This window comes from Emydura macquarii, unplaced genomic scaffold, assembly GCF_026122565.2.
Source record: "Emydura macquarii macquarii isolate MOO-44397 ecotype Brisbane River unplaced genomic scaffold, CSIRO-AGI_Emac_v2 contig_2473, whole genome shotgun sequence".
NCBI classification, from domain to species: Eukaryota; Metazoa; Chordata; order Testudines; family Chelidae; genus Emydura; species Emydura macquarii.
In genome coordinates this window covers 23,543,938-23,566,195 of record NW_027132610.1, presented here as the reverse complement: position 1 = coordinate 23,566,195, position 22,258 = coordinate 23,543,938, and the positions used below count along the sequence as shown (strand labels likewise).

The following is a 22,258-nucleotide window of genomic DNA, read 5'->3' as shown; positions in this document are numbered from 1 at the left end:
ATTACAGAAGTTCACTGTAGGCCTTAAAACCTTGTTCTGTATTTTCTTATCCTTAGTTCAACTCTTACAGTGGACATTGAAGACATTACGGTTTCTCTACATCAATAGGACAACTCTTTTCAACATCAGCTAAGGAGGGCCTAGGGTAGCCATATCCAATATCCAATTAATGTAATAAAGTCAAACACATCACCCTACACAGACAAAGGATCGGTAAAATATGGTATTTTTGTACATCTGCCAATGGTGAACATTCTATTCCATTTATAAAACATCTATCTCATCAGCCTTTCAAACTTTTGAAGAGATGGTGTTATTCTAAAAATACACTCCCAGAATCAGAGCAGAGTTATCCTTACTGTTCTCAACCAAGGTATACCAGACAAAACAATGAGATATTACAGTCAGCTACAAAAGTAGCCCTCTGCACCCTCCACCTCCAGAACTGGTTTGTTTATAATTTAGTGGATCCAATAAACCTCATTTTGAAGCTAGCATGGTAGAATATGCTCCCAGGCCAGTAGGTGATCCATGGTCCTACAGGCACATCCTTAAAGTACACTGACAGTCACCAGATTATAAACAGATTTAACAGGTTCCTCTCAGAGATACAAGTCACAGTAGTTCCAGCTCTGCACATCTTCTTGGGGAACAGTTATTTCTGAACATTAGGTATACATCTCAAGCAACCTACAAATTAAAGCTATTGGAACAGCTTGCATGGCAGCCAGAACAACCTGTTTCCCTACTAGTGGCACAGAAATCAAAGTGAGTTTGTGAGCACAGCACAACATCAGCCCAGATTTCATTTAAGGGGATACACAAAACTTCAGAATAAGGACCAGATCCTCAGCTGGTGTAAATCAGTATAGTCAATTTACATGAGCCAATGAGCCAACCCATAGGGTTCACCCAGGTAAAGCACTGCTCCAGTGAATTATTCTGATAAACAAGTCGTACCTTTTCTCTTTGAATTATTTTCATTGTCAGGATTTCAGCTTCTTCGGTCTCCTTCTTGATTCTTGCATATTCTTCTCTCTTCAGCTGTATGGTATTGGGGGAGAAAATTAACACACACAAACACAAAGCAGTTTGGCTTTTGTACTGCACCTCTTCCAACCCTAAATTTTGGTTCTCAAAGTTACAAAAGGGAGAAGGAAAAAAAAAAAAAATCAAGCGTGTGCACCTTAACTGTAATTAGAGAACAAATAGCTCCTCCATGATATTAGTTTTAAATAATCTTATCAGTAGGTGGCTATGCAAAGATCCACACTGACATTTACAAGCATGTATGCACCTTATAATGGGGACAATAATTACACCTTTCAAAAGGTGGGCTGGTATGTTGATTGGTTAATGTTTATGCAGCATGTTGAAAATATAAAGGGCAATGTCAGTGGCATTACCATTAACCTCATTATTTTAGAAGTGATCTGCAATATTGTTCACTACATTCTTATATAGCAGTATTCTCATTTTCTGCATTACAGAGAAGTCTCTTAACTCCACCTTTTCTTTGTCTCTCTTTTGAACGTTCATGACTTCTATTTCTTTTGTCAAACAACTGGGAGCTCATTTTACAGCCTCATGGAACAATGGCCCTCAGAGGGGAAAAAAAAAGTATTTTCTAAATTAAACTAAAAAAAGACGTATTCCTCCTGACCTTTTGATGGTATTTAGATTGCATGAGTCTGATCTGTTGTTTTTGCCTAGCTTCAGTCTCGGATTCTGTTCCGCCTAGAAAATACAAATTGCATTCTGCACGTTAGAAAATTTTAAGCCCAAGTGTCAGCCACAAGAGACATTGTTATATAATAAATACATTATGCACGAGAATGTTTTAACAATCATGTTGATAGAAATTAGAAATTGAAGAGACCTATTTTATCATTTTGTCCATCTCTTTTTCTAATGTCAGTCTTTCACCAGCACAGGATTATTTTTTGCAGAATATCCTTCACTGTACTGTCTTTTTTACTGGTAAATGACAAAGTTATTAGGGTTTGTCATTTTACCTGAGAGACTATTTCACAATTAAACAGTGTCTTTTCTTCTAAATTAATTTCCCGATTGTCAGCCTACTTTTTTTTTTTGCTCAGTTTATTCAAAACTATATGTTGGTGCTAGACTTGGTCAAAAAAGCAGGAAATTGTTTCACAGAAATATTTTGTCAAAACTGATAGACATTTTTATTAAGGTTTTGAAATTTGGAAAATTTCTACCAGCTCTAATGAGATGGCACCTAAACATCACCAAGGCACACACAAAACACAGAATTCACTGTGTTAGCAAGGGGGGGGGGGGGAGGAAACACACTCTCCATTTTGAAAAGCAATACAAAAACCTGATAAAAACAAGCCTTACCTGCATTTTAGCCTTACCACACTAAGGCTCAAATAGTAGGAGGTGTCGTTTCCTGAGGCATATGTCCTTTATTGAAACACCCAGCCTCTAGCCCTGAAACTTTACAATCTAGAACAGACAGCAAGAGGGACCCCACAGATCTTCATTCCCATGGCAGGAAATGGGGGAAGAAGTGAATTGATTTAATCCCATTATTCTCAGTTCTTGTGCTAGGCTACTCTGAACAATTCCTCTTTTCCATAAAGTTCCTTCCATTTATAGAGGGCAATTGTGTCTCCCTTTGTTGTTTGGACAAACTAATTCCTTGAATTGCAGCTCCATAATTATTTTGTTTTTTATTCTCTGAATTATTTCCTATTAATCAACTTCTTCATCATTACAGAGGTACCCAGGACTATGAGAGGTGGTTGCATTAGTGCTACAGAGAGACCTATTACCTTCATAGACTCTGTAGACACCCTGAGGCTTAACTTTACGCACTTGGATAATCCTATAGGAATTAATGGGACTATGTAGGATGCAAGCCAACATACCTACTGTATATGAAAATTAAATAGCACACTGTTGGCACTATAAATAATTTTTCCAGGTTGAGTATATTTTGGTTACTTCCTGAACACTTTTCTAGCCTTTCTAGGTACCTGTGTATTATTTTTTCTTCCCTTCCTGGTACTGCCAACACTTTGTCTTTTAGGGTCTTCTGCAAATTTAAACACCAGCTCCACCTCATTATGTTAATTAAAATCATGTGCATCATCAATCTCCAAGGCAGGCACACCATTGGACATCGGCCACTACTCAATGCATTGCTATTAATCATTACCCTTTGCTTACAGCCTGCCAGTCCATTTTCAATCCATTTGACAGGACTCAGATCCAAGGCAGCTTGAATTAATTTTTCAAATAAGATTTTGTGAAGCACTATATCAAATGTTTTAGCCAAATCAAAATGCATAACTACTTCATTCACTTTATGTAAAAAAAAAAAAAAAAAAGCAATGAAGCTTGTCAGACATGATTTGTTCTTTATAAACCTACACTAATGTATTACTTAGAGATCTATTATCGAAGGGAAAGTATGGAACTCAAATTTCTTTGTTCGTTCTCTCTATGGTACCTGAAATTACCTAGTTTCTGAAAGGTTGGAGGTTTGCCAGTCATAGAAATATTGCAGATTTGGAATTCTTAAAATGTTTATTCAAGGTAGCCAAGCACTTACAGAACTTCAACTTAAGGAAATCTGATGATTTGGACATTAAAAATGTAGTCTTTCCAAAAAGAGTCTCACTCAGATTTTCAATGTAATGAGTCCCTTCAATTGTGTTAAAAGATGCCACTGGGAATCTCTCCTTTCTTTGAGCCTCTGCAGGCTTTCTTAAGCCCACACCAGCAAGTATAGAACCAAGGCTCTTTACACCAGAACACTGTTAGGATATTGAATATAGTGTACATTTCTCACCAATTGTTAATGTCTATTTGCTTCAGTCTGGAAAGTACCAGCATTCTAAGGGTTGATGTAGCCTCCTCAAACTCTCTCAAGGTGCTTTGAGTGCCTTTGGGCTGAAGCTTTTACACATGCCAGAAGCCTCTTATTTCTTCTGATCTGCCTCTACAGTGAGGTCACCAAGGAAGTTAATCTGTTTTCTAATCTACATTAATTATTGCGTATTTCCCACAATTCTGATTCCTCTGATGGAAGCCCCCAGGCTCCCTCTGAGTCATTTCACTTTATGGAGTTGAGAACACACACCAACAGCTCTTCAGTTTCCTTCAGATGCTTCTTTCTCTGCAATAAGCTCTGCAGTTCTCTCTCTCTTTTCCAAGCGTGTAACTTGAGCCGTTTCAAGAAAACGCACATGAAAAGCAGCATTAGTTAGTATATGTGAGCTAATAAGAGCCAGAACCATTCTGGACGTATGGGGGTGGCAACTACAAACACGACATTAAGCTGGAGAGGTGAGGGATAATTTCACTCCTGCACATGCTGGAGGGTAGGGGAAGCATATACTATAACTGAGAGAGCTTGTCCTCATATCCTCCAGCCCCCAGAAAGAATTCTGTCTAGGTCAAGCCAAACTCCTCCTGGGGCTCCTGTTCTAATGAACACTCTTAACCGCAGCACTGTTATCCAGACACAAATCTAGCCTAAAGCCTTTGACAGCATTGGACAGAAAATAGCATCAATTTTGCTATTAATTCATGTGGGGTCAAAGCATCCAATAACCTGAACTGTCTGCCAGCCTCCCATCTGCCTTCTACGCAGTCTCCTAGAATACCATGAGGAAGGACATACGTTTACCAGCCTCAGAATCCCCTGTGTGCCCCAAAAATACAGAAGTGGTCCCACAATTCACCAGAAGAAAATTGCTAGAGCAGCTCAGCTTATTGCAGCACCAACAACCAAGGTTGTGCCCCCAGAAATTCTAGCAACACCACAAGCTGGGCCAATGCCAGTGTGGACATACAGCAACTCTAATGTTATTTCACAGTGTGGCTGCACTCACTCAAGCTAAGCTAACATGAGAAGAGATAAGTCAACTCTGCAGTGAAGACATACTGCAGGTATGAATCGCCCATACAAAGGGTAACTCAAACTGTGACCTCAGCTCTTCCTAAACTGTTTTCTGCCCCCAAGTAAGGAGGCGGCCTGGATTTTGTCGTTCCCCATTAAGTGAACTTCTCCTATGGACCATTCAAACCCCAAAGTGAACAGTGATTTTATAGATAATTGTGAGCATATGCAGTTTTGAATGTATAGACCTAAGGAGGGATTTAGGATCTCCATCTGTAGAATTTAATATATACAGTACTGTACGTGACATTACTCTTTGCAGCTACTATTGTGTTGCCAGTTCACCAGAACTTTAAAAAGAGATCGACTTTCTTACTAACCGCTGGGAAGCTTTCCATGGCAGAGATATGCATCTCAGGAGGATTAAGTCACCTATTTTTGAATAACTGTCACCATACACCCTTTAAACCCCATTCTTATCCATAGTCATTAGGAACCTCCATGCACAAGGAGGCACATAGCCCTGACTGCAACATGCCTTGTTTAAGAGGACCGCTGAGTCCATGCCCTTTTGAATGATAATTCTGCCTGAGGAAATCTCCACCTTCAACACTTGCTAGCCTTGTCTACACTACAGAAGTTATCCACTGGCAAAGGGGAGCTGCTGAAACTGGGACAAACATGGTTTGACAGGAATTATCAACAAGGACAAGCCATGATCAGCACCGTTTCACATAGAATAGTGAAAACCTGCTGCTGATTGTTTATCCATAGGGGAGGAGGATTCTCCAACACAGTTGTTGGGAGAGAGGCAGAGTGGAGGAGAACTCTCTCTGCTCAGCATCTAGGATGCACAACAGTGAACCCTTCCCCCACAACTCACACAGAGCCAAGACAAGAGTGGCAGTTCCTTTTCCTTTCCAGCAGCTGGAAGATGCACGTTAAAAGTTAAACACCCACTAGGTAGTGGTTGATATGAAAAAAGGACTCCTTGAGCAGAGGGTGCATTATGATAGGAATCCAGCACCTTCCTCTTCCCTGGAAGAGAGGGTGCGGGCTGGGCTTTTCACTTCTGCCCCATTCCACAACCACTCTTCCATCTAACATATTCACTCAGGCTTGGGCTAATGAGTTTAGACCTCCAGCTGCTCGATACCTTGTACATTTTTCAAACCCCTGCAGTTCACTTTCACCTTCCAGCCACCTCCTGAGCCCTGTATTCTACTCCTTTTGAGTACTAGTGTGAAGTTATACTGTTCTTATTTAAAACAAAAAACAAACACAACAAAGGTTGGTTTGTGAGTGACATTTCAACTTCACCAATACAATATAGTCTCTCTGTGCATGAGTCAAAAAGTCACCTTCAGAGGACAACAACAATTGATCATCATCTTCTTTATAATAACCCTTAACATATCTGAAGACTTCTCAGGTACTCCTTCCGCGCAGTCTTCTCAAGACTAACCACACCCACTTCCTTTAAACCTTTCCTCATAGGTCAGATTTCCGAAATCTTTTGATCAGCTTTCAAGAAAATGTGGTTGCTCCCCGATCTGCCAATGGGGGCAAATGCCCTGGGGCACGGCAATTTTAAAAGGGCCTGGGCTATGGGCGGTGGGTGAAGCTTCCCCTTGGGAAGGCTAGCTCCCCGTCCTGCCTCTTCCACCCATGGCCCACTGTCCACCCCCCACCCCCACTCCACCCCAGGTCGCACCTCCTCCCCTTGCTCACCACTATGTCCTCCCTCCCTGCTCAGCCACCCCCCCGCCACCATCACTCACCACTTGTGGGGAAGAGGAGGGTGTGAAAGAGGAGAGGGACTAAGCAGGGGGGCAAGGGGGACCCCCTCAAGCAAGAGGACAAAGCGGAAAGTGGGCTGAATGGGGGAAGGGGCAAGGCCTGGGATGGGGCAGGGGTGGAGTTTGGGCAGGCCCCGCAGGCGGAAGAGGCAGGACAGGGAGCTAGCCTCCCCAAAGGGAAGCTTCACCTGCCACCCATGGTCGTACACTTCAGCCATACTTTTCTAGGGGTGCCAGGGGCCATTGAATGTTCTGCCCTGGGGCCCAGAATTGCTGTCAGCGGGCCTGGTTGCTCCAAATGTTTTTGGTAGCCAAAATGAGTAATTAAAAATGCTTTGTTATATTCTTTCCTCGAGCACAAGCTGATATGATCTGCAGTTTAAACATTACAAACCACACACACAATTTGATCGATTGACCTATTGGCAGTCCACCCTAAAACTTGAAAGTGTTCTCCCACTTCAGTTTCATTGTAAACACCACTGATTAGGGCACCTCATAATGCACTTCAGGAAGAGAACATAAGTCTAGTCTTGTATGCAACCAGCTGAATGGAGACAGAAAAGTTTAGAAAAACAGTAGGTCAAACATACAGGGCAGCCATTCTCTCCATTCCCCTTGACTTACTGCTTTAGTTCACCTGAAAAAAAAGTCATTTTTAAATTTCAGCCTAATGCTGGACTTACTTTTAGATTTGTGGTTATAATTTTCATGTTACAGTTTTCAGTGCTCTCAGGCAAGTCACTCACTGTGATGCCTTCAAGTTGTTCTTCCATCCTCTGATAACTATTTAAAATATGTAAGTGATAATGTGTAAAGTAATACAGTGATTTCTGCACCAGTCAGAAGAGGTTTCATGAATGAGAAAGCAATGTGTGTGTGTTTTAGGAACATCTTCGTAGTCAAGTTCATTAAAATACCATGAAGTGTAGCTAATATCTTAACCTACATTTTAACCTACAAATCTCTAAAAACCAGAGCATAAAGAGACATTTTAAATTTATTTGAAAAAAAAATTTTTTTTAAATACTCCATCAAGTCAGTTCATTTCTATTTCCTTACCCAGTTTCTGTGGTTTCAGCTTAATTGGTCCTGGCCGATGCTGTTCCTTCCACCTCTCCAAGTTCTCCAGTTCTGTGTTGGCAACTAAATCAAAGAGAAAACAATTAGCATTTAGAAATAAGAGCCACTACTATAAGGAACTTAGAATATTAGTAAATGACATCACACCAAAACTATGCCCACTCATGGGCATGTCTACTCTATTCTCCAGAAATATAGTTCAATCCACACTAATGACTAGTCCACATAAAAGATTAATGAGACTATAGTGCCAGCTACCACCTAGGGGACTGCTTTTATCTCTGAAAGCCTTGAGTTCAATTTCCATTATTGTTGTCTTAAGCAGGGCTGGCTACTATATAGCTAGGACTCTAGTCATGGTTGTTCCCGGCTAAGAGCTCTCCCTGATAATAGTAGTAAGTTACCCATTTAAAATTATATAAATAAATGCAGAGAACTCCCAAGACGTGCCATCTGTCACTGCTCACTCATGCTGCTTTTTTTGTGGCGTTCCTTCTCTGCATTCATCTGTTCTCTAATGATATCATAACCTATGGGACTATCAAGAAAATTCATCTCTACACTGCAGCCATTTTTGTTCATGGAAACTAGCTGCACAAGCTCCCATAAATTCCCCAGCCCAGCAGACCTTCCTGTGAGGTGCAGAGTTGTGGCACCCCTGCAGCAGGACAGATCAGGAGAAAACATGGTGGGAATTGTGGCACTTCTGCACCTTGGCAATTCCCGTCTGCATGGGGACTATGGCAACAAGGGAGACAATCCACGGTGGCACTTTGGCTCTTCTAAATTGCTCCACGTGCCAGCCTGATCCTTGCCAGCCTTAGCAAAAGGAAAGCCACACTTCCCCTCTCAGACTACCTACAGAGTAGAATAAAATGTGTTCTGGTTAACATATGTTCAGACATAGCTTCTCTCCTGGGGGGGAAAAAAACCTGTCACCATGCCACTCTCTGCATTGGTGCAGGGAAGAATTCCTCTGCCTGTCATTTTACTTGTCTGTAAAGCATCTTGCCCAAATTCAGCAAGGCGCTTGCATAATTTATTGAATGCAATGGGATTATGCACATGCTTAAGTTCTTTGCTGGGGCCCTAGTGTATTGTTGTCACAACACAAACATAACCACCACGACAGCAGCATGTGGCTGCCAGGGCTGATTCTCACTCCTTTTGCTCCCATGTAAATTATTTCCATCCTGGGCTGATGGTGGTGGTTTGGTGCAGAGAAACAGATGCCAGGTTTCACCTTTCTAGAAGAGAACATCACAACCCCACACCAGCTCACTTCAGGAAAGGGGAAGTGAGCCTTAGATAATCCACTGACTCTTAAATTTAAGAAATTAAAATTAAATGTGCTCTCCAAAAAGTTTCAAACCCACACAATGCTGACCCTCTGCTCCTATGCAGTCATAGTAGTTCTGTGCCAATGCAGAATTACAGTGCATAGTTACTCCCAAATATAAGAACAAAAACTACGAAACATGTTCCAGTTCCTGCCAAATAAAACTCCTTAATTTACTCTCTTTTCTGTCCAGAATTTGTATGCATTATTTACTAGAAGCGACTAAATAAAATCTTTGTTGAAGCCAAATAATATGAACTTTTACAATGAAAGAATAGATTGCCATCTAAAAGAATGTTTACTGTATACACACTGTATACCCCATCAGCATCCCTAGAGTTGTGTGTGTTTATAACATTTTATGTAGATCACTTGTGTCACTGAGCTTGTTACAAAGAATTTATGTACACAGTTCTTGTGATTCCTGGATTTTGTGCAATTCTCTTTTTTAACTTATATGATATAGTGCCTCCAGAATTTTCCTTTATGTAAAATTTTCAGTAAAATGGCTCCTGCAGTTCTTAAGGGCTTGGTGCATTTCAATGAGTCCCTCAACATGGAGGGAAAGTTTAGATATTAGACCTGGTTTGGGGAGGTAGCAAGTGTCTACAAGCTCCCATTTAAGCACCGTGGGTGTACCTGTTAGTAAATATTAATTCTTTTAGTTATTTCTTTCTGTGTATTTGATTCATTTATATATTAACTATTCTTCATCTTTAACAAAGAATGTGTCTGAATTCTAAGACCCAGAACACTAAGGCCTTGAGCGATAAGTAATCCTATTCAGGAATTTTATGCATTAAATAGGCTGTATTTACTAATTCGTGGCATCTACCCACCCATCCATCCACATTTTTAGAGTGAGAGCGTATAGAGATGACATTAGAACATCCATTTCTTTTGGCAAAGACAGTTTCTTTGTCTAAAACCCTATATAACGACACTGGTATGGGAAATTAGTTAGGGAATAAGAACTGCGCATCCCTCGAAATACAGCAAAGGAGAGACACAGAGCCAGCTCTTGGTCTGGCAACAAAGGGTAGTAACGTATCTATTTCTTTCTGTATTCTGCATAGTGCTGTACTAATTTCTGATTGACAATCTTTGATTAAATCATTCTAATTGAGCCTATTATTTGACAATTTCAGGTCTTTAACTCAGACATGCAACAATGGTAGATGTGGATATTCTGTGCTGCTCAAAAATCAAGACATAGGAGGTAACGGGTCATATATTGTGCACATAGAATCATAGAAGATTAGAATTGGAAGGGACCTCAGAAGGTCATCTAGTCCAACCTCCTCCTCAAAGCAGGACTAACCATGTACTTGTACTTAGAGAATTTGTTAAGCACATTCTATAAATGGACATTTCACACGTGTACAGTTTTCAAAGAGAACAGTTCAACCATATAAACATGCAATAGCTATGGTATGCCAACACTGGCATTAGAGAAAGATTAACTTGACTATGGATAGCTAAACAAGACTCAAAATTTGATCTCTAATCCTAAATTCAAGACAGCCAGATTGGGGGAAGGGGAGAAGAGGGTTATGAACTTTAGGAGGGTGTCAAGTTAACATTGAACATGTCTTGTAAAACCTAATTTGAACAGCTATGGCACCACCTTTCTAATGGGAACCTTTTTACAGATACCACATCAGTCTATGGTTGAATTATTCTTTTCCTAATCTGGCTTTTCTACCCATGGAAGATATTTTAGTCAGACGAGAACGGGTACAAGAACAGTCTGCCTGGTGATGGAGACCTTTACTAGATGATCACAATCAGTGCTTAGTTTGTGCTGGGGCTTGGCAGAACTCAGCCCTGGCACCTCTAGACTTGGCAGTTCATAGCCCTGGCATCTCTGGGCTTGCCCTGTCAGTTATGAAAGTAAAATAATTGCTTAAGCCCCAGCTCCTCTTTCATTACAATGTAATGATCCCTTCTGGCCTTGGATTCTATGTTGTGGTACCAGCTGCACATATGAAAACAATGTAAAGGCTGAGATAAAACTGCAAGCGTCATAAAAACACAGACGAAAGCTGCATTTTTTTTTTTTTTTTTTTTTAAAGTTCATCTTGAGAGCACTTACTTTTCTGTATCTGGCTCCTTCTGGTTTCATTTGGAGGTATCAAGACATAGGCACCCGTACTACAATGGAAAGAAAGTTGTTAATAATTGTCACATGATCCTATGAATTCATTATTATTTTCTACTGGACCTTTAAGATTTTTAGAATTTCTGTAAGAATAGCTACAAAGTTTAGAATAATCAGGATGCATGAATTCTGTAGTAGGTATATTCATCACGATGTTTTTGTCACAAGCCATGCTGTATGTCACATGTGCCAAGGATAAGATTTTCAGAAACACTCAGCATTGGCCTCACTTTGCTTATGAAAGTTCCTCCCACACGGCTGACATCATATCTCCTTAATTTCAAGATGTATAAGACTGTATTTCCATAGATTTGTTACAAAATGTTATACAGTACATCCTGTCCATGAACATCGGACGAATGTTGTCTATCAGCAAAGGCATGGGAATGAGCAGTTCTGGTATTCCTCTTCTCAGGCTCCATCCTATGAGGTACTTAATGCCCTCAAGCACCTACTGATGTCCACCTTTGGGCCCATGCCTCAGTTTCCTCATCTATAAAATGGGGAAAGTACATCACAGTGATGTCATGAAGCTTACTTTTTGTGAAGGACTTTGAATTTCTTGGGCATATTTATTATTTTGCAACTGTGCATGAAGGCCTCCCCCCACATCTTCCAATCAGGAATGGGGCCCAGTTGTGCTAGGGGACTAAACTTTTAAGGAATGGGGTGAGGACAGAGGAAAAGGTGAAGGAGAGCAGGTGAAGAAGAACAAGGCTGGCTGGCAGTGGAAGAACTGTGAAGGAAAGATACAAAGCATAGCTAGGGAAAAATACTTGAACAGGGGATGCAACAACAACAAAAATCACACAGAGCTCCAATTGCAAAAAGCAGTCTGCTGCCATATCACTGGGATCCCGGGCAGGGAAGGGAAATATTTGCTTAATTGCTGATTTCTCTTTGAAGGCTTACTCTAGGAGGAGGTGGATTAATTTAAAAGATTAAAGATGCAGCTGGCACCATTAATGCTGACGCTGATACAATCCTTTCTTATCTTATTGTGATGTCCACTGAACATTTTCCACCCAGCCAAGTACCCTTAATAAAGGGAGCACTGTGGCAGCAATATTTACTGCACCATTGCAAGTTTGGCCATAACGTGATGCGTTATAAGGTTATTCAGATGAAATTTCATACCACAAGTATTGCACAAAAGTTAATGACCAATTTAACACAAATTAGCAAAGCTTATCCTTGTTTATTTAATACAATTTGTTATCCTTGATCATATTACTATATGCCTCTACAAGTGTTCCCTTATTTGGCTGCATTTAAAAAATATTTAGAATTTTCCCCCCAACTGATCTTGAATGCCATCTGCTCTAGTCTTTGAAAGGTTTGTTCGGTTTGTTTTTATGGTATTTTATTAGCCAAATTTCAGACTGCAGGCACTGTATTTCTCGTGAGATGTTATACATGAGTTTGTCAGCTTCTCCGGTCCTCTTCTTGTTTCCTGTATTTTGTCTCCAAACTTTGTCAAAGAAAACTAGTTCAGAAAAATATATAAAGTTTCATTTTTCAGAATGACTTCCAAGACTATCATGATGAGCATCATAATAGGTTGTGGAGACAGACAGAGATAGGAATTAGCCTTTAAATTTACTCATATTGAAAGGATACGAAATTTCACAGTATTATGGTTCCTCTGCTTTATATCACTTTTAACATAGGTTTAAAAAAACCAAAAAACTGGGGATCTATAGAAAGAACTGTCATCAAATCTGAAACATACATAATCTCCATAAAGCTGATCATTTCCTTAGTCTGCCATTTCTGTTGGCACGAATATATGTATAATGAACAGATGCATCGGTACAAGAAATGAAACAGCACCATAAAAGCCTGTGCAGTTAAAAAGAGACTGTTAAAGGCTGACTGTGTTTATTGAAGTTGATTTGGAAACCAGTTGAAAGCTTCAAAATAAATAGGAGAGAAGCAGATGCAGACCGGGAAAGGGACAAAAACAGCTTTGTCTTCCTTCATGTCTATCATATAATGCTTTGGTTATTTTAACTATCAGTTCGAAATAGAATGTGGTAAACATATACTAAAGTCCCTAAGCATGTATCTATCCCATGAATGTAGGTTACATTATGAGCATAGGGTTGGGAGGTCGTGGACAAGGATGTTCCAGGTATGCACCATTGGGAGTTGGCAAACGACCTGGTAACATTATAGAACTAGACCCAGCTGAACAGTCACAGTGTGGCTTTGGACATACAAAGCCTACTGGAAATCCATCACGGTGGAAACTAAGTACCAAATTTTAAGTCCCCAGTCCTGCAGTTGCCATGTATGTTCTTTAATGAGGTTCTGCAGTCACCCACAGACTGTCAATTGCAGGATTGGAGCTTAAATCCATACTCTAATTTGTTATCCCTTTTCCTTGAGACTTTTGCATTAACTGTTTTTTTCCCTTATGTATAAAAGGAATTCTTTCACTCTGTGTTTCTGTCAGTTTGCAGTACCATGTGTCAGACAGATCCTCTCCCACAGACCCTCTGATTCTGCAAAGCCTTACAGGATCCTAGTTACAACTGGGCAATTTAATATTCCAGTCAGTTTCCTGATTAAGCAGAATCTGAGCTACTGCAGTAACTGTATTTGGAAATGAGTTCTCCTAATTGCCTTGCTGAAAATTAATGAAATGTCCTAATTTTGAAGATTATTTTAAATTATCAATAGTGCACACAATGAAGTACAAAGAGGATGAAAAAACGGCATAAAACAAAAAGGAGATAAAATGTTTTCTACTATTCAGGCTCCAAAATAATGACTTATTTGTTTATTTTGTGATGAAAGAAATCTATCATTTTATTTTTTTAATCTTTTACTTCTGATGTCTCTTTAGAGCTATAAAGGATGTTCCCTCCTCCTTTCCTACCCCCCCCCCCCAGCAGAGATCTAATTAATGAGCCTGAAAATCCTTGCTGGATTTTCTCAGAGATTTTCCACCACAGAAACAGAAAATATATTTTGTCTGACTACTAGTTTTGAGCAAACATTGATTTCTTTGATATTGGTCTGAGTATGGTGCCTGACACCAGAATGCAGTTTCTTTTTTTAAAAAAAGAAACAACTTATGAGTTTTTGAAGACAAATTCCAAATATACTATGGGGGAAAGAGTATTTGACTGTGTGGGTAGTAGCAGGGAGACTATTTCAAATAGAGAAGATATGAAATGAAGAAAAAAAAGCAATGCTCATTTTGAATTGCACCAAGAGTACACACTCTTATGTATGTCTTACTCATATTATAGTCCTGATGACATTGCACTTAAAATGCGTGCAGGACCCAGATCTTCATAACCTTGTGCATAGGCTCTTTGATTACTTAATTATAAAACATAAAACTCTATTTTGGTTGCACATCTTATTTTGCAGCATGGCACCCATTGTTAATTTTGCATATTATTTTTGTCCTTTGGCTGGGAAATTCTCACATTATCTGGCAAGAGGCAATGCAAGCAGCAGCATGGCACTCTTATGGCACTACCCTTGGGGAGCCATGCTAATGAAATAGAATCTGTTACTTCTGTATCTCTTCAAAATGCTTCTGAAGTTGTTCTTCCAGAGCCAGTATTTCTAATTCTGCAGTATATGCACCAATACAAAATGGCTGCAAGCGAATTATTCCACTCTCTGTGACACTAGTTAGGCCTCACTTGGAGTACTGTGTTCAGTCTGCAGTAAGAGATAAAAAGAAACATGACAGTCCAAGGAAGAGCATCAGAAATAACTAAAGGCCTGGAAAAATAAGTGATGTAGGCAGATTCAGTCCAAGGCAGTGTTTCTCAACAACCGGTACCTGAGATCTCCCTGACACAGTATAGGAAGCCAGTCCCTGGTATCAAAAAGGTTGAGAAACAGTGATCTAGAGAAGAGAGGCTTAGGGGGTGATATAGATATGGAAAAGGAATACAGTAAAGAGGACAAGAATCATTTTCTCTCATTAGTCAGTAGAAAGAAGCAGGAAAAATGGGCTTAAGCTGCAGCAGAGAAAGTTTACATGACGCTGCATTAAGGAAAACTAAGGCTAGCTGACAAAAAAAACCAAAAAACCCACACACCACTGTCAAGGAGAATTGTACAATCACCTTCAAGGATAAACAGAGGGATTTAATGTAAGGGGTCTATGCCCCTTACTGAATCTGAGTGAGTCTTTTTGGTTGGCCATCTCTTGAAGAAGCAGGACCCTGAAACAGACACAGCCCCCAGGGCCAGTGGAGAGAGGTCAACTCAGGTCAGCCTGATTGACAGGGCGGGCAGGTCAAAGAGGGAGTCAGGAGCAGTCCCGTCCACCCTATGAGCTGGAGCTGCCTGTCTGTGCCTGCCTGGGCAGAGAGCAGGGCTGAGCTAAGGACAAAGCAGCCGGTAGCTGGGAGGCCAGAGGAGAGGCACAAGGAGCTGAGCTGACCCACAGCAGCAGAGCCAGAGGGGCTTACCAGAGAGCGGAGCCGAGTGCAGCTGCACTGATGCAGATTGGAGCAGGACCTGGGGCTGGAGCTGTCTGGAGCCCGGTGCGGAGAGCAGCTGGGGAGAGCAAGGGGGACCCTGGGCAGGGCCCGGCACAGGGAGACGCCACCAGCCCAGAGGCCTCGCAGGCCAAACTCAGAGGGAGATCATGACCCAACGAGGGGGGGGAGAAGGTCTCTGCCCCTAGAGCCTGGGAGTGTGTGGCCATAGCCAGAGCAAGTGTCTGACTCTGCATCCCTGCAGCGTAGCCAGGGCCTGGGCAGGAGGCCTGCGACATGGAGTGTGACCCTCCCTTACACCCCAGAGACGCTGTTTGTGGTGCCCCTGTGCCAGGGGGGCAGTGTTGGGTGTTTCCTTTAACCTTTCTCCTCTTTTCTTATTTTGTATTTGATTTTTGATTGCTGTTTGTTAAATAAATTGTATTGCTTTGCACTGTATGAAATGATTAGTGGGTCAGGGAAGCGCCCAGTGCAGAGTTAGTACCCTGGAGTGGGGACACCCTAGCCCCTGCCCTAAGGGACCACGGCAAGATTGGGGGTTGAGCCTCAGGAATCCTGGACCCAGCCTTGTCAGGGTTACAGGGACCCCATCACATATGAGAGCGGAAGGAGAGCCCTCGAGGTCAGGTGGGTCTCTGGGTAAAGAGAGTGGGAGCAAGGACTCAGATCCTTTTGCTAGCCAATTCCACCGGGGTAGTGTATGAGCCAGGAAAGTTCCCCACAATAGCGGGCCCATTCCCCCTCTTACATTAGCATTCCATTGTCAGGCACTGTTTAAGAATATCCAGTCAGGAAACACAGTGCCTTCTGGTAAGGGACTTATGCATGGCTGGGGCTCTGTGCGTTTTTGGGCACCAGCCACACATGAAGTTGTCATCAAGGTGCTAAATCAGATGTCTTCCCAAAATGGGTCCATGCTAATGGTGAACAGTTGTCCTGTAGCAGTCTATGTTTCCCATCACATATGGAGCTAGCTGCAAAGGGTAACTGGGAAATTACAATGCTAGGTCCCAATCCTACAAGCAGATCTGCATACGCAGACACATTGATGTTAACAGGGCTCTGTGTGGGCGCAAGTGTCCAGCAGTATGGATCTATTTACATGTTTGGGGCTCTCATCAGTTTCTCCCTGCGTCATTGGACAAATCCTGCCATCTTCATTTATTTCATTGGGAGTTTTGACCCAGAGGGCTGTTGGCTGAGGCACTGATTTCCCAGTCCCAAAATAAGACAGACAGACACCGTCTCTCTTCTCCAGGAACCCCTTCATGGGAACTTACAGAGTGTTCAAACAGAACAAAACAGCAGAAGCAAAACAAAGGCAGCAACTACAAACAGTCTCCACAGTGCCACAGACCTGCATACAGAGCTCCTCTCTCAGCCCTTTATATTTCCCCTCCTTTCTCTAGTAGAACAGGGTTAATTGGCTCCTGCATTAACCTTTTAGGGAATGGGGTAGGGAGTATCCTTGTACCCAGTCAGTAGGACAGAGGTGTCAAACTCATTTGCTATGGCGGGCCAGATTTGAATTAAATGTATTTCAAGTAGGCCATACATACCATAAATCAAAATTCTACACACAACCATTTTTATGTATTATTATATTTTATTTGCTAGATATCATCGATGTAGAAGTGAATTTACTGCAGTTTTTATAACTACTGCTATTTTACGATTAAAAGACTCCATCAATGATTAAGAATTATAGTACTTTATTTACTGCTACTGCTGCTTCCTGATGCCTGACACCTCTTACTTTGGACCACTGCATCAAAGTCTGGATCAAGGGACTGGGCTGTGGCAAGCTTGAATATTGCGTTCAGGTGTGCATCAGTAAGTTGAGAATGAAATCTTGACTTGTTGTTTATTACAGAAAAGAGCTGTTCACAGACATATATTGTCCCAAACATGGACAGAATTTTTTAAGCGAAAGACTTCAGCCTGGGATAATTTGGTCCTACATACTGATAAAATGTTCCAGCATCAACACTGGAAAACTTATCCCTCAGAACAGAATCACACTGAAGTTCAATTATTTCCATCTGAAGCGCCTCTGAGACCTCATGCACATTGACAAAAAATGGGTTACGAAAAATTGCAGTCTTTCTCAAGGTATTTGAAGTCAGAAAACCTTGCTTGGAATTCATTTCTTAAGTTGGAAATTTTGCTGCTATACTTTTTTGTGAGGGCATCACAATGAAACTCAGCTGTGTTACGTCAAAATTTTAAAGTTGGAAAATGTGCAGGATTATCATTTGAAAGTGGCTTTTCCCAAAACTGAAGCTTAATTTCGAAAGCACTAATGCTGTCAAAAACATGCGTCACCAATTTGTTGTGCTCCTGCATCTTTGTGTTGAGACAGTTCAGGTGTTCCATGATGTCCACCATAAAAGCAAGATCTTGAAGCCATTCATTATCCTGCAGTTCAGGCATAACCGTTCCTTTCTGATTCAAAAACAATTGTATTTCACCACACAATTTGTAAAAGTGTTTCAGTATAGCCCCCTGACTTAGCCAACAAACATCAGTGTGATATGGTAATCCATGGGGTTTCTCAGTTACTTCCAGAAGGAAGTTGAGCTGCCTGTGGTTAAGGCCTCATGCTTGTATAAAATTAACCGTTTTTATAACCACATCCAAAACATTATCCAGTTTGAGTTTTACTGCACAGTGCTTCTTGGTGTAAAATGCAATGTAAATTACAAAACTGATATTGCGGATTGGCAGCAAACAATTTTTCCTTTAACTTTGTAGCAACTCCAGCTTTTCTACCCACCATATGTGGTGCTCCGTCTGTAGCCAGACTCACAGCTTGCATCCAATCTACACCTAATTTGTCCAAAGTTTCCACCAAATTATTGAAGATATTGTCACCTGTTGTTGTGTCTTTCATCTGAACCAATTCTACAAACTTTTCTGTTATGCGCATGTTTTTTATCAACACCACAAATGAAAATTGCAAGCTGTGCCACATCAGTAACATCCGTACTGTCATCAACTGCAATCGAAAATGCAATAAAGGACTTGACTCTGTCCTTTAGTTGATTGTTAAGGCTCTCTGACAAATCACCGATTCTCTCAGCAACTGTGTTTCTCGAGAGGCTCATATTTGCAAAGGCTTGCCGTTTATCCAGACGTATTAGTTCTGCAGTCATTAACATACATTTCTTTATAATTTCCCCGTATGAAAAAGGTTTTGATGACCGTGCTAGTTCATGCGCAATCATATAGCTTGCCTTAACTGCAGCTTCACTTACTTGATGGGCATTTGTAAATAGCGATTGCTGCTTTTACAAGAACTTCTCCAATTCAGAAACTTTGTCCTCAAGCAACTTTCCAATATATTTATCATACTTCTCAGCATGCTTGGTATCATAGTGCCTCCGAACCTTGTACTCGTTGGCAACAGCTACATGTTGTGTACAAATCAAACATATTGGCTTTCCATTCACTTCGGCAAAGAAATACAAATTTCTCCACTTCTCTTGAACCACCCGATATTCTTTATCTATTTTTCTTTTCTTCAATAACATAAGTACAAGGCCCCACACAAGACTGTGTATGTATGTACAAGGCCTGGCTTACACAGGGCTGTGTATGTATATACACAGACCAGTTTACACAAGGTTGTGTATGCGAGATATCACCATAACAGTCTGGCATACACAGCGCTCTGCGATGCCACAAGGTATTGTTCATCTCAATTACTTAGCTATAAAACCCTCCTACAATGTATGGAACTATCACAGTTTGATGGTATTTTACTTTGCAGGGCGACAGTGATATTTTGAAGACTTGTTGTTCTATAGGAGAATTGAGTAACCCCAAAATGGTGCAGTGGAAGAGATGTGCCTTTACTAGGCACCAGAGAGAGAAGGAGCATATATCTTTCAGTCTGAACAAATCTAATATAACAATTGGCTTCTGTCCTTCCTAAGCTATTTGTCAATGTATTTTTGGGACAGTTCTTCTGGAAAGATGTATGGGTGGCAATAGCAACTGAAGTGGGAGAAAATGGTAAACTGTGAGTAGGTGTAGGAAGGTTTTTCTGCAGCTGAAAGGAACGTGTGTTTTGAAGTGAGTGGGCTGTGAAGAAGCAGTTCTGCCCCTGCGATGCCCCGAGACCATACTCTCTCCTCTCCCGCCTTTTGGAGCACAGTCTCACACAGACAGCGCTCTGCGTGATGCCCTGAGACCATATTGTCCCTCTCTTGCCATTTGGTGCGCGGTCTCGTGCACATAGCGCTCCATGCGCTGCTGCCAGAGTGTACAACAGATCTTGTGGCAGCGTGCAGAGGGAGACTACATGGGCCGGACCAAAAAGGTTGATGGGCTGTATTCGGCCCACGGGCCAGATGTTTGACACCCCTGCAGTAGAGTGTTTTGCTTGAGTGAGACCTAAGAAAGAACTACAGGATTCAGCTCAGAGTTAAGAAACCTTTTACATAGGGAAAGAGGTTAGATGGAGAGGAAACAAAGAGGAGAGGGGAAAAAAGCAAGATGGGAGCAACAAGAGTTGTGGTCTTATTGGTACTGAATATACTTTTCTGCTATATAGTTCTTTAGGGCTCATTACTGTGTTCACAGTATACAAACAGAGAAATAAGCTCATCTAAAATACTCTTGCTGGAAGATTGCAACTTAACACACAAAAACTAAAGGGGGGGGGAAGGGAGAGAGAGTGCACTGCACACTAAGGCAGAAATGCACAACTCACCCAACTTGCTTTAGGCTGGCTCTTTGCACCTTGACTACAGAAAGACAGAGATTGCATGCTTCCTTATACAAACTCCTAGCCTGCAAGCAGTGCCAGGAAAAGCCCTGAGAATCTAAAGTGATATCTTATAACTTTAATACAATTTTCAATACACCACAGTCACTAAAGTTTAGAGCTGCTGAAATCAGAGAGATTGACCCAAGTCATAAACCTGGGTTGCAGAACTGAACTTTTGAGAGTGGCGGAGAAGTTTAGATCCTAGGTTCAGGATCATCTCCGGACAAACTGTGTTCTTGATAATCCATGAGACTACCACACACATTTTTTAAGATTAAACAGAAGGGGAGAATAATCTTAAAATGAAGTCAGGGGGGACCGCACGCCGCTGTTCAGTAGATGTCATCTGAATGCCAATGGTAAAAGGAAATATTTATCTCCACCCTTCCCTAGATTCTGGGAAAACTGATCCAGGAGAGTGGATTAGATAATTCACTAGACAGTGATGACTATGAGTGTGATCCTGAAAGGTGCAGCGATGGGAAATTTTCTTGTGTATTGAATACAGAATTAGGCCCTAAACAACCTCTGTAATTCAGAGGATTCTGCAACTCACTAAATTGCATCTAGCAATTACAAAGGACAGTGGTCTACAGGAATGTGTTGAAGAGCCTTTTGCCTCCAGTTTAATGGACTCATTTTCAGGGCCTTTAAAATCTCAGATGAGACAAATGGAAAATAAAATTGCAGTCGTTGCGCAAGTAGCTTTCTATGGGTAACAGATTGAACAGTATATGGATTTTTTATTGAGCATAAAGATTGAAAAAAAAGCTAGTTTTTTTTTCAAAAACTGTAAATGTTAAGTATAAGAATTCTGTAAACAAGTGTTCTACTGTTTCCTTTCTCTTTTCATCCTACATGGCAAGGGGACGTTTGTTCCCATTCATATCGGAGAGCCTTGGATTTTATGATAGCAGGTTTGATTTTTTGAAGGTGTATTTTATCAGAAACCATTTTACACATTGTCAGATTTAAAGAGTCAAGGCAGGTTGCTGAACAAAACGGGCCACCACAACCTTTTTCTTTGTCACTTGACTACACAGTAGCCCCTTCATTTTGTACCTTTTTCTGATTTATTTTGTCAGAATAAGCTTTCGTTTCAGGTTTGCTATGAATAGATGCAATTTGGAAATAAACTTTTACAAGTAAATGTAGCCTCACAGCACTTTACAGACTTGAAGAAAAGCAACCTGATAAGCACAAACTGACTATAGCAAGTATTATGTGTTTTCAAGCTCTTGTCACCCTGTTGATTCTTTGTTTCCCTATTTGAGCTTTCAAAGACATTCTAGAGTATTTTGCATTTGAGCTTCATCTCCGCATTGAATTTGAACAGACACTATTGCTGGCTAAGTTCCTGACAGATGATTACTTTGGTCCAATTATTCTTCAAATTCTTGGGTAGCATAGAGCTAGAAAAACAATGCCAGGACTTCAAGATTCCAGGTACAAGGAGTGTTACCTGCATGCAAAGAAAAGGAGGTGGCCAGAACGTCTCTGCCTTTTAACTATTCCCAGCTACCAGAAAAATCCCTTGAGTTCATTGTTACCTGGGTGTTAATTAGAGCAGCTTTGGGACTATTCTAATTTATGCAAGAGGCCAAACTGATCCCTGGCTGGCCCCAGAATAGAGCAAGCATAAAAACCACATAAAAGCAAGAGCAAGCACAAAAGCATAAACTGTCTATGCTTGACTGCTTCTAATTTTGGATGAGGCAGGAAATTAATCAAATTCATGACTGTATGATTAT

At 41.1% G+C, this 22,258-nt stretch overlaps 1 protein-coding gene across 2 annotated transcripts in view; it reads right to left on the bottom strand.

The window, feature by feature from the left end:
- The window catches only part of EPSTI1 (epithelial stromal interaction 1), a 77,292-nt gene that overhangs the window by 53,335 nt on the left and 1,699 nt on the right, over positions 1-22,258 (bottom strand). For both annotated transcript variants that reach the window (XM_067562766.1, XM_067562767.1), the window contains exons 2-5: positions 11,193-11,251; positions 7,738-7,821; positions 1,664-1,737; positions 961-1,044 (exon numbers count right to left, since the gene is read on the bottom strand). In XM_067562766.1, the coding sequence (XP_067418867.1) occupies positions 961-1,044; positions 1,664-1,737; positions 7,738-7,821; positions 11,193-11,251 (301 nt within the window). The remainder of the gene's footprint in view (positions 1-960; positions 1,045-1,663; positions 1,738-7,737; positions 7,822-11,192; positions 11,252-22,258) is intronic.